The 17,974-nt window shown below is 40.3% G+C and overlaps 3 protein-coding genes across 3 annotated transcripts; all 3 read right to left on the bottom strand.

Moving 5' to 3' along the window:
* Window positions 1-11: 11 nt before the first annotated feature.
* Window positions 12-5,181, bottom strand: LOC147179394 (serine/arginine-rich splicing factor 6-like). The gene is made up of 6 exons (XM_086067738.1): window positions 4,977-5,181; window positions 4,453-4,616; window positions 1,836-1,945; window positions 1,562-1,764; window positions 1,387-1,464; window positions 12-925 (listed from the first exon to the last, which is right to left on the bottom strand). Exons 1-6 carry the CDS (start codon window positions 5,081-5,083, stop codon window positions 544-546), a joined length of 1,044 nt encoding a protein of 347 aa, XP_085923864.1. The 5' UTR covers window positions 5,084-5,181; the 3' UTR covers window positions 12-543.
* Window positions 5,182-5,863: 682 nt separating this feature from the next.
* eif2s2 (eukaryotic translation initiation factor 2, subunit 2 beta) lies at window positions 5,864-10,620 on the bottom strand. Its single transcript, XM_086066915.1, has 9 exons — window positions 10,472-10,620; window positions 8,895-9,075; window positions 8,683-8,783; window positions 8,436-8,565; window positions 7,714-7,814; window positions 7,166-7,314; window positions 7,013-7,069; window positions 6,847-6,932; window positions 5,864-6,322 (listed from the first exon to the last, which is right to left on the bottom strand). Exons 1-9 carry the CDS (start codon window positions 10,484-10,486, stop codon window positions 6,147-6,149), a joined length of 996 nt encoding a protein of 331 aa, XP_085923041.1. The 5' UTR covers window positions 10,487-10,620; the 3' UTR covers window positions 5,864-6,146.
* Window positions 10,621-10,919: 299 nt separating this feature from the next.
* Window positions 10,920-17,974, bottom strand: LOC147179392 (charged multivesicular body protein 4c-like). Its single transcript, XM_086069850.1, has 5 exons — window positions 17,650-17,974; window positions 14,861-15,038; window positions 12,613-12,727; window positions 12,233-12,356; window positions 10,920-11,955 (listed from the first exon to the last, which is right to left on the bottom strand). Exons 1-5 carry the CDS (start codon window positions 17,831-17,833, stop codon window positions 11,888-11,890), a joined length of 669 nt encoding a protein of 222 aa, XP_085925976.1. The 5' UTR covers window positions 17,834-17,974; the 3' UTR covers window positions 10,920-11,887.

Raw genomic sequence — 17,974 nt, 5'->3', positions numbered from 1 at the left:
AGACCAACGCGTGAGTTAAAGACCTTTAATAAACACATAATCATAACAAAAAACACTTGACTTGAGTGGCCAGTATAAAGGAAAAAATGAACAAGAATATTTCCATAAATCAGGAGTTTAAGAACACAAGTAGACCTTCCACACTCTGCTGTATTTGAGTTCAATGGCAACAACACCGTTATGCTCCTCTTAAAAATTCTATGCGGAAAAAACAACAACCAAAAAATCTGAAATATCATACTTAAGTACTGTAATTCTGACGAGAGACATCTGTGTACATGGGCTTTGCCAAAAGTCAATTGAAGTTCTAATGAAACCTGACCATTCTCCATGAAAAATCAAAATAAAGTTGTTTGCACATCTATTTGGAAGCCAACTGGATGTGTAGGCCCCAGCAAACGATGCAGTGAATCTTTCTTACCGCAACTAGAACAAAAAGCAACAATTTAAAGACCCATTCGGACAGTCTGGGAAGCGGAAACCAGAATGTCACTACTGCTTGCTATGTATAGAAAAGGACTGGCACTCGATGTGAATTCTGCCCTAATCCTGAGAAGCCGATCTAGACCGCGAACGAGATCTTGAGCGGGAGGCTGAGCGCCCTTCTCTGGACGGGGAACGGCGGTCGTCCTCACGTGGGGAAGGGGAGCGGGATGCGGATTTGGCCCCACGCTCATCGTTCCCGTTCTCAACAGGGGAGGCTGAGCGACTGCGGGACTTCTCGTCAGCCTTCTCCTTGGACGGGGAACGTGATTCCCGCTCAGACGTCACCTTGGAACGGCTCATTGAGCGGGACTTTGATTTGCGCTCTGGGGATCGGGACTTGGATCGCGAACGGGATTTGCGATTGCGAGAGCGCGACTTGCTCTCGCCTGACTTGGAGCGAGACTTCCTTGGAGATCTCTTGTTGCTGTGTGAACCGGACCTGCATGGAGCAAATATGCAAAGAAATGGCACGAGTTAAACTTTCCAAAGTTCACAACTGTACTTGCTTTTCTCGCTACATAAACTTAAAATACAATGCAATGTTTGAAATTGAAAGCCACAGAAGTTGGACAAATCTGGAATTTGCTGGATTTGGGGGTGGGGCAACATTTATGTATGTTAAATGCACCATTCATGTCACCCTCTTGTGTCAGTAGTGCATAAAATCTCAGTCAATGTTTGCTTTTTGTGAAGGATCAGTTATCCATATAGGCAGGGGTGCGAAGGGTAGAAAAATAATAAAAGTACCTTAAAGTGCGTGATTTGCAGTTTGTGTGTTTTCATGGCAGTTTAAAGTTAATGGTAATGTTTCTTACAGTTACAAATTTTTTTTTGTTGGATGTCCATTACTGGCTATGGCTATCTTGTTTTTCTTGAACAACTTCGAATGACTTTTCTCACCTCGATTTGGATCTGGAGCGACTTCTGGAGCTTCTGCTCCTACGGCTCCTGCTGTGGGAGCGACGGCGGCTTCGAGATCTGCCAAAGGCATTATACGCATTCTAATATAGCAATCCATTTTTCCAATAAAAAAACAAAACAAAAAAAACATTGAGTGTGTGAGAAGCAGTCCCACCTGGAACGGCTGCCAGAGTAGGACCTTCGCTTGCGAGACCGTTCCGGCACCAGGCGAATTTTTCTGCCATTAATGTCCGTCCCGTCCAACTTGTCTATAGCGCGCTTCATATCTGACTGGCTGCGGAACTCAATCACTCCCTCATTGGCTCGCTCCTTGTGGGCGTCGGCATACGTGACCTCACCTGCCTGACGCATAAAATCCTGGCGAAGACTGAAGAGTGAGGCCAACAGCACTAACGAAACCAGCTGCAAAGCGATGGTCGAAGTTGTACCTTGAGGTCCTGCCAACTGCAGCGGCTGGACAGGTTTTCCACAATCAGACGATATTCGGTACGAACCGGGGGCCCGTACTTGTCCTTGCCTGGGTGGCTCCGGCTGCTACCTTTAAAAACAACAGCGCGTGGACATAGTCAAAACCACCACCATGGCTTCGAATATTAATTGGATAAGGTAGGTGCTAGAGACTTGCCCGATGCGAGGGTAATTTAAGTGTGCGTTTAATGAAACAAGGTCACTCTGGCGCCATAACGTAATCACAAAGCTTTAGAACTTTACAAAGTTTTAATTTTTGTGCATTTGGCGATTGGGCTCTGCTGCAAAGAACACCACTGCAGCTTTGCCCGACAACACAAAGCCTTTTTCTTACTCCGGTTTATGGTATTTTGGTTTAGCGGCATAAAATAAAAACAAAAAAGGACAGTGATGTTCTTTCAATACCTCCAAACCCTGTAACAAAGACAAGACGGGAGGCATCCAATATCGGAGGTTCTTGAAATGATCAAATTTAGTTAAGAACAAGGCTAAGCGTTCCGCTTTACTCACAATATTTGTACGATTGCAAGTTGATTACTAGAGCCGCTCCTTATGTGTTTGCTGTCAACATAGAAACCAATGGCAATCCTCACCATCACCCCTGGTCTATTGGCAAAAGGCTGATGTCATCATGGCTTCCGGTTAGGTCAGCCAAGGATCAAGGGGGGGCAAAGGTCACACACACATTGTAAAGGTGAAAGCCAAGGCCAAACGGGACAGGCAGTCATCTTAGCCAGTCATCTTTTGCCTCAATGGACTCTCAGCCTCAGCCCGCAACTGGACTCTTTCAAATTGAAACATCAAGGACTTTGTTAATGTTGAATATAAAAATAGATAAGATAAAGAAGTTAAAAAAATAAATCAATAAAAAAACACACCACATGAAAAATATTAGTCTACCTCAGATGATTCAATTAAAAATTATCTTGATGTGGCTTCAGTGACTGATTGTGAGGTACACAAATTTGGAAAGCAAATCCACACACACAAAACTGAAATTGTGAACTGGTGTAATTAAGATTTTATACAAGTTCCTCTTTTGGGCCACAATACAGCTGCTATGATCCAATTAAAAGTCTCTGCTCTTTGGTTCTTGGGTGTGTCTCGCAAATTGTTGCCCCTCCCAAACAAATAATGACACAAAACAAGTCTAGCAAAAAGTGGCGTGAACTTGACAGGGAGGTGTAACAACTCACAAGTTCTTTCATTTAAGATGCAATGCAAAAAAGTAAAAAATAAATGAAATCCACTGTGCATATGGCTGAGCACCACACAAGATGACAAATGAGATGAACAAACTAAAACAATAGTTCTGTACGGACATGAAATTACAATGGAACCTCAAAAATCTAATGTCCAAAATGTCCGATGTGATTTATCAATTTTTGCTTGCCGGTGTATCCTTGCGCCATAGACACGTTAAAATGCTTTTAGTTTGCACTCTGGACCCTACTTTCACCATAGAAGCAAGAAGCCAGCCGCAGCGAACAACAGCTGCCAAGTGAGGACGAAGACGAGAAAGCCAAGACGACAATGCATCTGAAATGCAGCTCACTGGTCGCTGATTTAAACAAAGGCAGTAAAATATGGGGCAGGATGAAGAAGGGTGGTGCACTCAACGCAACCATGGCAAGAAACGGGCCGGAAAAATATGTCTGTAATTTTTTTTATTCCTGGAATGTTTTGACAAAAGCATGACAGATACGTTATTAAGATACCTGGAAAATGTTTCAAATTGCGAAGAAAAGCTTGTCTCCTTTGAACATTTATTAAATGTTAACTCATAAAGCTAAATCCTAATTTCTTTGAAATTCAATATGTAATATTTACATGTAAATAGAGGGGCAATCAATAATCAAACTTTTTGTTTAAATAATTGATGAAACACTTAAGAGTTTTTGCCAAACTTAAAATTGGCCTTGGAACTTCAGCTTCAACAGTAAATATCGTCATATTTCAGCAGTCTCTATTAAAGCAGACTGTTTATTCACAATAAGACATTTGCAAACATCTTCAAACTGCTACTTTTACTTTAGAAAACAATCACCAACATTTTTTCCATAAATGAATTATAATTTATACTTGCATTTTATGTATTGCCAATTAGAAATTATGTTCTGATTTTAAATAAAGGGATGCACAATAAATATTTTTCCCCGATTTAAAAATGTTTTTCTTAATTAATCGATTGACCAACAATATGGTCGACAGACTCATTAAAATAATAGTTTGTTAAAGCTCTATATGTAGATGCGCAAGCTGACAATTTTTAAACTCGTGTTTCATCCCCTTGCGCGTGTGACCTTTGAGGTTCCACTGTACCAATCAGACAAAAATTAATAATTGGACGTTCATTTGTGACTAACAATCTACCACTATCATTTCATTCCTTAGTAAGCTTGCACATATATGCTCAAAATGAGAGAACGCTTTATAAGTACATATAAACGAGGCCTCCTGTGAAGTTTACGTTAGCAAGCACCAGGAAAAAAAGAGAGAGAAATACTGTGTGCAGTCCACATTCACACCTCCCTCCGTTAAGGGGTCGATAGGGTATTATTGCAAGACTTCACTTACCGCGCCCATCATCACCCCAGTGACCCCCACCGTAGCTATCCCGGTCCCGCCGAGGCCCGCGGGCATGCTCGACGATCACCCTCTCGCCGCACAAATCCTTCCCGTTCAGCTCGTACACGGCATCGTCGGCATCTCGGTTGTCCTCGAACTCCACGAAACCGTAACTGTTGAGAAAGGACGTTAATACGTGACGACAACGAATCACAACAATAAATCTCCAAGTGCGTTCGCTGGGAGCTTTCATGCAGTTCATGCGCTAAGCTAAAATTAGCATAGTAGCGAATCCGAGCGCCATATTGGCCATGCGGCGTTTAACTAAAACGTTACATTCAAAGTTACCAAAACTCGCTTCCCGTGTTAAATACTATAGGGCTATCCCAAAGCACATACTTAAATGAAATAATATATGCAAATATTGTAAAGCGCGTGCGTGAGTCCAAAGCACCCAGTCGCTGACAAAAACAGCATGCCTCGGACATTTTGGTTGACGTTGAACCAAGCTACGGCCACAGCAAGAATCTCACCCGTTTTTTAAATCTACTTCCAAGAGCTTGCCAAAGCTGCCGAAAAACCGCTGGATGTCCTTTTCGCGGACATGGTAGCCAAGTCGCCCTATGTAAACGCGAGGCATTTTGAATTGATCCAACCCCTTTTGCAGAGGTTCTTTGCCGCTTTTTGTTAGCTACGCCGCCGCTGGTGGTGGTGGGGAAATGTGGTCGATGACGTACGGTTCTTTTCTCCAGGCCGCTGACAGCCTAAGACAAGCCAATCAGAGATTAGCAAATGACGGATCACTTCCGGTATTAAAACTTGACATTAAAATGCTATTTCGTTTAACTCAAACCACGTCAAGTGGCAGTTTTGTTGCTACGGAAAGCGGATTCAACATTTTATTATCACCAACAGTTTAACTATACGAAATGAATACTGTAATAACGTCCTTCTGACTACTCGTAACTGAATTTATAATAGTTGGAGTTTAGGTAGACGTAAGTGCCTAGTCAAAATCAAAACGCAGATATATGCAACATCTTTAACCAAGGAAAAACAATACGTATTTTTTTGCCATTCATGTGTAGGCCTATAGGCTTTGTCTAAAATTCAGTGACCAATATTGGCAACGGAATTCATATAGTAAATATTTGCAAATGAATCCTAGCCATCTGTAATGACAAACCCTAGACGCATATGTAGCAATATTTTAACAGTCAGCACACCAAATAATTTTTGGAAGCTTTTATAGTAACTACAACATAATAAAGCGTTGTGTACCAAATTACCTTCACAAATGGAGTGGTTATTTTTTCACCTTATCACTTTTAAATACACACACGACACAAGTCTGCTTCAACAAAGACCATAATTTGAATCTCAACTGCTGCATGAAACTGAGAGGACAGAACATGGAAAATTCAACTTTTGATAAATCAGATTTTATTGCAGGAATCAACAATTACAGCAAAAATGTAGAGGGTCAAAATCCAAATGCAGTCGAAAATGTAGATGGCAGAAATCTGGCCTCCCGCCCACGTGGGGGCAGCACACTGTAATCGACCCAATCCACCTGCACTTCAATGCATTAAGTCCTTTATCATTATGGAGGAAGCTTCCTGCCGCAGCCTTGACCCTTCTGACGAGGAGAGAGGGGAAGCCAGGAGAAGCAAGGAGGAGGCAAACCCATTCGCGATGGCCTTTCAGTTGGCTTTGGCGCGGAGCTGCGCCCTCTTGCCCGTCACGGCCTGGAAACCGGTCTTGATGCTAGCGACGGAACAGCGCGAGTGGCACGTCTCGCACTGCAGGAAATAGAGGCGGGTGTCTTTCTGCAGGATGGTTTCAGGGGAGCGGCACGTGTGACACGTCACATACTCCTCTGTGGGATAGGGGGGACACAAAATGAGATGAGCACGGCGTATTTCAACCAGACATTCTTACAATGTGGTCAACAGACAAACAGGACCTGATAATTATTGAATATTTGGCAAAGGAGAGCCACAATGTTTTTTTGTTTGCTTTTTGAATGGATGAATACAAGTATAACAGTACACTGTGCACTGAACATGTGTCAATAAAGAGATTCGGTAGAATTATTGTAAACAATTTTTTTGTCTGTTGTAAATCTGAATGTTCGTACTTATGGTTTAGGTCCATTTTTAAACATGTAACCACTTCTAGGATTTTCTTATGCACTCCCACACACAAGAGGATTAGAGCTCTACCTTTTATGGAATGCCATTTAGTTTCTTTTGGCCCTTAACAGGAAGAGGACATACATTCCTCAAGAAACCAATTTATTTTTTGGCCAATATCGTGACCCCAAGTACAGAACAAAAAAAAAACCCACACGAAAGCATCTCATGTATTGCAGTGGGACAGTGATGTGATCATTTTACTTACTAATATATCTCCTCAAGACGTTTTCTATCTGTTTCTGTTGAAATCTTCCTTTGATCACAAGCTGGTTATTACCGTCAATGGAACCGCTGAAATGACATGGTGTTTTAGATTTACAATTTGAACTGGCAATACATGTGAAATAAACACTGCAAGTGTAGACGCTGACCTTGTTCCAAGCTCAGCCAATAGAAAGGCGAGGAGATGTTTGGGCTGACGATGCAACCTGTGATTAAATGAACATAAAAGGTACATTTGGGGTCTTTGTACAGGATGAAAAATGGGCGGGTACGCGTAAGGTTTAGACTGAACGGAGACTCACAGTTTGCAAATATCTGTGAAGTTGACAAAGGAGGTCTTTTTGGTCCCCACTCGCACCACCTGAGGGGGCTTCATCACAAACTTCCTCTTCTCTCCCGCCACCATGTCGGGGTTCTTTTCCCTCATGATGTTGAAAACTCTGTTCAGGAGCTGAGAGACCATTGTTGCACAATAAAATGAGTTGATTGAGTCAATTCCCTTTATACAACAGGGTTCCCACCCCCAGCGCTTTACTTGCCAGGCTTTTCTTGATCTCACGTGTTTATTGTCTTACTATTTGTGCTGTTAGTTATGATTTTCAGTAGACACCTTTTTTCTTATTTTTTAAGTGTAAAACAATCCCAAATAAGTGTGTAAATATCAATTGTCTGTACCAGAATACTACTGTTCTGTCATGATGACAGTGGGCAACGTTTTCAGTAAAAATTACAATAAAATGTCTTTGGAAGGCTTTCTTTTATGTGTGTGTGTGTGTGTGTGTGTGTGTGTGTGTGTGTGTGTGTGTGTGTGTGTGTGTGTGTGCGTGCGCATGCAGGTATGTGCTGTTACCTCATCATACGTGTAGTCTCTTTCCGAGCCGGCCCAGGCTGGTCCTGTGGTGGAGCTGAATGAAATGCCATCATTGTTTTTCCCCTCATCGTCTTCCAGTGCTGGATAACACACAAACACAATTGCCTCGATACATGCTAATATATAATGCATACAGAAAATATTGTAATTACTACTACACATTTTCATTCAAAGAGCACCATTTAGGGTACGAGGGATGCTTTACGTGTCATCAAACTGACAAAGAAAGGCTCGAGATAATAAATAAATAAAATCATTGTCACGCAATAGTAATAGTAGGAACAAAAATTGAAAAAAAAAAAATCTACAGAATTAATTTACTCATCCAAAAATGTAGGAGATAAATTGTGCAGGTTTCTCTTCTAAGGGTAAATACTTTACGTCTAACAACCCTATTTCCATGTAACTCTGGGTTATCATTGCCGACCAGCTCCAACATTAAGACAATAAAGATGACAGTAATAACCAAAAATGTAAAATCGTAGATACCGCTCTTGTATCAGATGCATTTATTTAGTGTCTTCAGACATATATTGTATACATATATTTTTCAGCATTAATTTATCAGTCAGACATGCCTGAAATGTGCCCTCTTATGCATGCATATTAATAATAAAGTCTGTGATTTGGATGGATCTGTGGCCTTCCTGATGTGCATGATTAGTATTAAGTTCCCTTTCTTGAAATGATAAACTAATTACCATCATCCTTTTCAAGAAGCTCTCCTTCATCAAAATCGACTTTTTTGGCCTTCTTCTTTTTGGCAGGAAGCATCAGGTCCAGGTTGTCCTCGTCCACAACATCACTCTGTTCTCCCTCAATTTTAAGCTCCTGGTTTGAATGAACAAGGAAAACTAGTTTAAAATTGCAACAACAAAAAAGATGCACTTGCAACACTCGCGGCAAATCATTTTTAAAAAAGGTGCAAAAAAGACAGATGTTGCTTACTTTCATCCCCTCCTCAAGGTCATTGTCAAACACCTTTTTGGGTTTCTTTTTCTTTTTCTTCTGGTTGAAGAAGTTCAGGTCATTCAAACCGTCAGATGTTTCTGGGAAATAAGAATGTAACCATGGTTATTCTGGATTCAAGTCATAAGATTCGGGGCTTGGTGTGCTAGTGTGCTTTATCGTTGAAGCACACACATACACAAAATTCTAACCTTTCTTTCTGACGTCATCTTCATCGATCTCGAAGTCCTTATCCTCACTAGCCTCCGGTTCTGCTTCCTTCACCTCCACCTCTTTCACCTCTTCTCCTCCCACTCCGTCTCCTTCCTCATCAAGCATGAAGGGCTTCTTCTTCTTCTTCTTTTTCTTGGTCATATTGGGATCGAAAATCATCTGAAGCAGACAAGTAAGAATTAGAATTAATGACAATGTTTTCAGCGATATTTGATTCTTGTGTAATGACATTATTAAGGCCTGGACAATTTAATCCGACTATATTAGCACTTTAAAAAATTGGCTTCTTTTTTTTGTCGATTGACCCATCCCCCACCCCCTCCCATATGCACACAAATTTCTACATAAGACAAAAATTGTGACATTCAATCTGCCTCCCGCCCCAACAACAACAAAGTTGTAAAGTTAAAACAAATACAACTTATTGTCAAATGTTCTGCCTGTAATTCATATCGTTACCCGTTCTAAAGTGTTAAGGGACCAAAAAGAAGTTCTAATTCATTATACATCACTGGCGTTGGGCCAAAACCTTGTACCTCCAAAATAGTCACTTTTCAGGAGACCCCAAAAATGACATTTTCAACAATTAACATTACATCATCAAAGAGACCAAGCCACAACAACACTTTTGATGGGTCAATCATTTCTTAAATAACACTGAATAATAGCATACCTTTTTGAAAAAAATATGAAATTTACCAAATTGTTACTGGAGGTTTCGGCCAGACGCCAGCGGTATTTGAATTAATTGGCCGTGTATTTTTTAATCATAATTGTATTCTTGTTTTTCCAGATGTTACAAGGGTATACTTATAAAAGCTAACCCTTTTGTGGTTAAAAAAATACCTTATTTTAGCAAAAGTATACAGTTCACACTTTATTCACAATTATATCACGAATTTACAGCTGTATTTTCACATTTAACTAGAACTTCGTCAACGTAATGTTACGTCACTACCCTCAACAATTTCAACAATATTATAGTAAATACGACTATATTCTCGTGGTTCTCCAAATTTAATCTCACAGTATTTTCGTTTACAGTATTTTACATGCAGTCACCTAAATGCACAAAAACCTCATTTATTACATAAGCTATCTTCTGTTACTTTCTGTTATTTACATGTATTTATTTGAAAGCAGCAAAGCCTGCAGTTCGACACAGGAAAAACAATATTTAGTTGTTCAAGATGTGGAACACTAAGGCGAATGCTAATGCTAACTAACCTCACTCATTACACATTTCCGTTCAGTTTAAGTTCTCCAGCAGCGGTGACAAGTCCTATTGATAAACCATCGTGGAACGTATCTTACAGCACAGTGATGTGGTGTGTGATATAGCAATATAGTCGCAATCGCCGCGGTTTTTTTTTTTTTTTGCGTTATCGCACCGTTGTTAGCTCGACACCAGCCATGTGAGACCAACTAGAGACGGGGAGGGGTGCCGAGGCCCAAAGTCATCCTCATCTCCTATCTGATCCCTCAACTCACATATTTCACCCTAAAATGTCTACAAAATCAAGTGTGTGACAGACAAGGAAGCGGGATGACCTACCTCGTCTCCGGACATTTTTACGAATGGACCGGGGGCTAAAAACCTGGCTACTTTTTGCTTGTCGATCGGTTCTACACGGCAGTATCTTGCGTCAGCGATAGAGGTGGAGTGCGCATGCGTCAGCGTTACATGACGTCACTTGGATGCGACGTCGCTGTTCAGCGAGTCCAAAAATATGACTTTTAGTTTTTTAAACTGTTTTTTCCTATACATATCGACCATGGATCATAGCACAAACTATCATTGATGTTAAATTTCCAAGTGGCTGTCGGCCTATCAGTATTTGTCAGTCATTTCATGTTCATTCAGGAATTCATTCTAGACAAATGATACAAGATTGTGCCTAACACCGCAAACCAACCCGTTACAATTCTTTAGACTATAATAAAACAGTCGTGACTTAGCCACAATCAAAATACAGGTTAAAAAGAACGACAGATCACACAAATACAAGAATTGTCTTCTTTTAATGAATTTTCAAATAATATTCTTATCTGGATAAATAAAAGATTGAAATGCATCCACGCTTGCCCATCTGTAATTCTAGTGTGTTTCCCCGACAATGTAAAAAAATCTACATCATGAATTTGAAACTGTAAAACACTTTTGAACTCCAAAACAAAATGTAACCAATGTTAAAGACACAATAGACATTTGTGGATACAATTGAAATGTGACCATAGATGTTATTAGTATCACTCTAACATTATAACATTTGAAACCTAGACCTTAATAGTGAGAAGACCCAAATCAGTGTGAAAGTGTTGAAATGCTCTGAACTTGTTCCTCTTCTTGTCATGCCTTTTGTGTTTGCTGACAACTCACTTTTTGTTGCATGCTTTCCATAACCGAACTGGGCTCTCAGCGACAGCAGAAATGTTCATAGTAGAAAAAGAGACACGTTGAATATTTACAGCAAATAACTAAGCACTGGTGAGCAGGTGTGTGTGTGTGTTTTAAGGATCGGTGCAAACACACAGATTGGCTTGGATCATGGGGTTTAAAATTGAAATCAATGGAGACCCCATCATAACTTCACCCTGCAGCATCTCTTTTTGTATACACAAGCTATGAAAATGAAAAGTGTACGGACAGTTTACAGGAGTCGTGCCACACTCTGACATGAACTCTCAGCGGCAGTTCTCATAAAATAATAGTGACTTTGCTGTATGAGACACACCCACCATTGGCAAGCCTCTAAGTGGAGAGCAAACGTCGGAAAATCGAAGACTTGGGTAAAGAAAGACTACAACATTTCAGCTTTTGGGGGGCGGGGGAAGGGGAGGAGTGTTAAATTGAGTTCAGGTGATTTCTTCCAACACAAACACACAACATCTTATCAGTCCATTCGTGCCTTCTTTCTTCTTCTCAGCTCCGTCTGTGATACAGGTAAGCAAGATGCGTCGCGTGATGCATTTATATGGCTTCCATCCCCCAGCGCTTCAGGTCGCCCATATCGTCCTCGTCCTCGTCTTTCTTTGCCGCTTGGGTACGAGAGAAATAGGAGATTCTCAAATGAACAACAAAAATACATCTCAGGAACTAAAACTAGATGAAAAATGCAAGGTGTTTATGACAATATTGTGGCTCTCAGACCTTGCTATCAGAAAAAGTATGTCATATTGGTGCCTCTGTGCTATTTTTAAAATGTTCAAAGTGGTAACTGTTTTGGCCCGAACACTTGAAAATGATTGCTCATCTCAACGGGTATCTTTCTTTGTCGCATTTAAATAAAAACAAGCTCATTTGAATAGGCCTCACCGGGTCTGGAAGGTAATGAAGTGGAAGGCACGTTGGGAAGGTTGATCTCCTCTGATCCGACGTCCAGCATATTTTTATCCAGCTCTTCTTGTTCCAGCTCCTCGAGCTCAGCAAGAAGTTCATCCTGATGAAGACAACCAGCGACACTAAATATTAGCAACATCAATCAGCATGTTTTAAGATGGATGTAGTACCCTGCAGGGTTCAAGTAACTACTTCGATTTTTTCCCCCCCCTCAATGGACATAATTAGGATATGCGTCATGTCAAATCATCTGACTGTGACTTGTCAAGAGTGCATTCACTGTTTCCCTGAATAGGTCCCATTCAAAGTGTAATTAAACCACGAATGTTTGCCCGCCGCCGAGACTCGCTTCCCACCTCATCCAGATCTTCTCCAAAGCCAACAGGTTTCGAGATGGCGTCCGAAATTTCTTGAGCCAACTCCTGCTGCTCGGTTATGTCCTGCATCAGGTCGTCCACCTTGTCGATGTCCCTAAAACAACAACGAGTGGAAACGTATGTGAACTCGCGACAGACATGTTGATTTTTCTTAAATTTTTTGTAGCTCCAAAACTAAGTTGTACTTTTTTTTTTTTTAAACAGTTTGTGGTTAAAGAAAAAAAGAATTTCCTTTAACTATGGAGTTGAAAAGGCGGGGAGGACTACAGCTGCTCCATTGAAAAAGTCTTCCATAATAACATGGGGAAATACTCATTTGATGTTTGTTTTTGAGCAGGCCAAAATAAAACATCTCATTTATCTAAGAAGCCAAACATCAGTGCTAACTGCAAATCTCCGCATGCGCTGCTCTGAAAAAGGACTGGGAAGAAGAAAACATATTGAATTCCACCCCCACCTCAAATTTATATTACACGTGATACATACTACTTTCGCTTCCCTAATGTTAAAGTTACATCTATATAAGTTCAACTGATGTTAATAACAGATGAAGAAAACTAATGTGTACATAGTTACATATACAGTGGGGCAAAAAAGTATTTGGCCAATTTATCATAGACTTCCAATTGGATTTTAGCCAAATACTTTTTTTTTTGTACCCCACTGTAGTTGCCATCTAAATAACGGTCTGCATAGAGTACAGTATAGCTCAGCAATAATTACATAACAACAATAGTAAAAAAGAGCCAGTGACCAAGCAATTAATGATCAGCCCCGCCCTCCTGTACAATTTTATGACTCACATGTTTATTTTTATTTTTATGTCTGTTTCTTTTCTAATTCATTTGTTGCATTTTGGCACATCAACCCAGGGAAATTTGTCTTTCTGTTAAAAATAAGTAAACCATAAAATGCAGTGTCACATTGTGATTTCATATTAATTTGCTACAATTATTTTTGGATCATTTTACTCATTTTTGATTGCCTCGCTCAAGCAATCACCAGTGAGCGTTTCTAGGGAAAACAACAAATGTGTGAAGAAGAGCACCGATCTTTCCCAGTCATCTATTGGCAAGTCCTTCCTACTGCTCCCTTAAACCGTTTCCCTTTTCCGAGGAGCCATTTTGACTGCATAGCACTTTATTTACTTGTTTTGCAAAAGTTTAACGGGCCGGCATGACTTGCATACTTCGTCATTCATTTCTTCCGCCTTGTGACAACAAACATGGACAGTCATTTAGATGTGATACATCGACATTATCCATTCACTGTATTAATTAAAGAGACGCTAAATTTCAATAACAACATACACACTGCTATAATGAATAAAATAACATATTTGTTGGACTCATAACACTCGGGCAGAACTGTTTTACAATACTTTGTCTTTCTACTTTCCCATGATGACACACTCATATGCCCTACGACAATCAGAAGGCTGCATTTATTTTAGTTTGTTGCAATTGGCAGTTTATTGCTTATTCTTTCAGCCATAGGCTGCCGTTTGTCTTCTCAGTTCCAGTTCCGTTCCGCAACAACGTAGTTCAGGTTTCATTTGTGGAATATTCAATATATTAATTATAATTTGTGTTTGTCTAATAAAATGCATGTACCCGGTAAACAAGAATGGGAACCAGATCTCCACCAAGGTCGAGCGGCATGCTAACAGGCCATTTCCTGGTTCACCGAGGGTGACATAAGATGACTGGAAAGGTTGTGGCTCGCCGCGTGACTTGACACCCCTCCACAAGTTTCAGCCGTGATTAATCAGATAAGTTATCATTCAATTTTAAGGCCAAGGACATTTTTTTTTGAACTACCACGGCTAATTCAAACTATATCTTTCAGTTACAGTGTCAATTTGTTACATTAACCGTCAATTACTTTATGTTTATGTGGTGAACTCCTATTTCCTTACTCGCGCTGCACTGAACAATGGCAGAACTGCACCACAGTGGAGGTCATATTGGTAGTCTTTAGGCGGGCACACTCCATTTGCACTCAAACGCTTTAAGACGCGAAAACTCTCAAATTCAAGTCTATTGAGCGCAGTTACAGAAGCAGCACTCACTAAATAAATTAAAATCGTAACTTTTTTTATACGTGGGTGCACATATTAGACATACTGTGCTGCCCCCCTCTGGTATGCACGCACGTCTAACTGTACGTAATGAGAACAAATAAACAATTATATCCCATCCATCCATCCAAATATGTGCTCGCTCACATGTTTTCATGGGCAGACTTCATGGCCTTGGCAGCAAAGCCCATGTTCTTCAGCACTTCGGTGTTGGTGTTGGCGTTCTCCAGAGCTTCTCTCTGGAACTCGATGGTGGACAACGTGCCATCGATCTGGCTCAGCTGCTTCTCGTAGCGCTTCTTTCTTTTCAAAGCCTGCAGAGCCGCTACAGAAAGGAGAGGGGGCCAGAATAATGCATCAGCGCTAAAACATGAATGCAGAATAGAATTCTATGACAGATGCACAAACGTGTCTTTGTCTTAAAAAAAAGAAAAGGAAAACATCACGTGCCAAGTGTGTAATGATCAATACAATATGCAACAAGATAGTGCTTGTTCATGTTGAAGCAGCTGGATGTTGACGAGATTGGAAAAAGCCCCAAATGGATATTGAAATATTCATATAATTATAGGACGATCTCAAAGGCCTAATAAGCGGTACACTTTTGAAGATGTTTGAGCACTTTGCTCTAGAATAGTGGAGCAAAATATATATACAAAAATGTAATGATAATTTGCTGCACCACAAAAAACAAAAAAAAAACAGTTTGATTTACATTGATCATTTTCACTACATTTGTATTCATTAATATTTTTTTCAGATTCAATTTATTTTATTGATTGATTGTTACTTTTTCTTTCACCAACAATTTTGTCCTTATCACAAATGACAATATTCCATATATTCCCTCTTCGTTATGAGTCAAGTGTCTTCAAAGGCAAGGCAGTTTTATGTCCATAACACATTTCAAAAGTAGTTTACAAGAAAAAAAAATATTAAAAGCACATACATTGACAATGTTAAAACACATTAACAGGAAACTTTAAAAACAAGAATAAAATAAAGAAAACAAAATCGTTTTCTAAAACTTTTGCTAACAAGAGTATGAAAACCTAAAAAAAATTGTCATTGTATATTTAAAACAGATATTAAATTTGTGATTAATCGTGAGTTAACTAGTGTCATACGATTAAAAATTGTAATTGCCTGTCGCCCCTAATTTTTAATAATCTTCTATCCATCATCTACCGCTTATCCGGGGTCGGGTCGCGGGGGCAGCAGCTTTAGCAGGGAAGCCCAGACTTCCCTCTCCCCAGCCACTTCAGCCAGCTCCTCCGACGGGATCCCAAGGCGTTCCCAGGCCAGCCGAGAGATGTAGTCTCTCCAGCGTGTCCTGGGTCGTCCCCGGGGCCTCCTGCCGGTGGGACATGCCCGGAACACCTCCCCAGGGAGGCGTCCAGGAGGCATCCGAACCAGATAACTAATAATAATAACTCTTTAATAACACTGTCATAATAATTAATAATAACTAACAAAGGATGAATAGTTTTACTTTTTTGCCTAGTGGGAGCGCAAGGAAAGTCCGGTGGGCCGCCGGGTAAATAAAACGCTGGGGGAAATCCTGAATATGTCGATGTTTAAATCCACTTCATGACCACATTTCATTATGTTGTTCTACTGATGCGTCACTTTCGGTTATTCTACCAAATAATAACGCTTGTCATCATTAGAGTCGTGGGTGAGCTAGAACCTACCCCAGATGACTACGTTTGGACAAGTAGTGAGGACAGCTCGCTAATCAATTGCAGAGCATATAGACAGCCAGCCAAACTCCCTTTCACTTATAGGCAATATAGGGTCTTCAATGAACTGAACATGCATGTTTTTGTAATGTGGGAGGAGGTCGGGGTATCAGCAGAAAACCAACACAATCAAGGAAAACGTGCAAACGCCCCAAACAAAGTCTTAAGTCGAAAAGCAGAACTTCAGAATGCTGAGGCAAGCATGATAACTACTCGAACAATTTGTCACCTCGTAACAAAAAGTGATGCAAACTAGAAAAGTGTGAAAAACAATGACTTACACACAACAAACCAAGAGGATTGACTGGCGGGTCTACAATTTATTGTTGTCACTATACAAACATTTTGGCATCTATACAATACCTACATAAAGTTGTGGATTTCTTATTTGTATTCAAAATAAAAAGCAAAGCTTTTGACTTTTTTGTTTGGGTGTGTAGCTATGGCTATTGTTGTGAACATATATTTTAGTAATATTGAGGACAGATTTTTTTTTTTAATCTACATCTACAATAAACACATTAATACATTTTAATGCCATATGAGGCCTTGTTTGTATACTCATGGATTCAATGACTTTCAAGACGTCTGATCACAAAACAGTATTGAAAACGGATGGATGGACATTTGATTGTAGTAGGGCAAATAAGAATTTCATCAAATTAATGCCTGTCCCTACGAGTATTTCAGTCTAATAACTGAATATGAGAAGGTAATGGCCCATTTTGACAGTGTGAACCACTTATTTGAGTATGCTAATCAGAGTTGAACTTTGAGTACTTTATGAGTCATGACATTTACTTTGGACAGTTACCTCTCGTTAACTGTTTTCTGACACAATTTGTATATATATTTTTTGTCTTCTGTAATGTCCCTCACTAGACGAGTTTGAACTCTAAAAACTACTACGCGTGTGTATGCTCGCTTAATACCGACATAAGCGGTGCTCGTGTAAAACCTCGTTACATATACACCAGGCTAAACTAAAGCTAATGTAATCGACTGTGATCGGCCTGAACGTTCATTCCTCCAGGGACGAGATTAGGTCGCCAGGTGAGGCTGCCAACAGCTACGACGGCCGCTATGTAACGCTAGCCAACTCGGCTAACATGCTAACTCCGAGCAACGATTAAAGGCAAGCTAATTAAAACAGGGAGAAGATGCTGGTGAAGAAAAAGAGAGCGGATAGCTTACCTCTTTTGTTTTTCGTGCCGTTTTTCTTGGCAGTTTGCAGCTCTTGTTCAATCTTTTTTTCCAAAAATTCCTGCTTCTTGGTTAGCATCTCCTCGGTTTCACGGAGTTTCTGGATCGCCTCCTGAGGGCTCGGTCCCTTACTCCCTTTGCCTCCCCCGCCAAATATCTTACCGAACATCGACATGGCTACACCCTAAAACAGTATTAAAATATATTTATATATATTCCGTTGATTGGGTTTTGCTACCTTGCTGCTTGGCTACTCTTGACACTTCGCCCTGCCTAGGGGATTGTTGATGTTTCTCTATTTCCGGGACAAGGCCGG

The sequence above is a fragment of the Leptonotus elevatus genome, chromosome 2, assembly GCF_054856555.1.
Source record: "Leptonotus elevatus isolate MCC_2025b chromosome 2, RoL_Lele_1.0, whole genome shotgun sequence".
NCBI classification, from domain to species: domain Eukaryota; kingdom Metazoa; phylum Chordata; class Actinopteri; order Syngnathiformes; family Syngnathidae; genus Leptonotus; species Leptonotus elevatus.
This window is presented reverse-complemented; position numbering and strand designations above follow the sequence as displayed.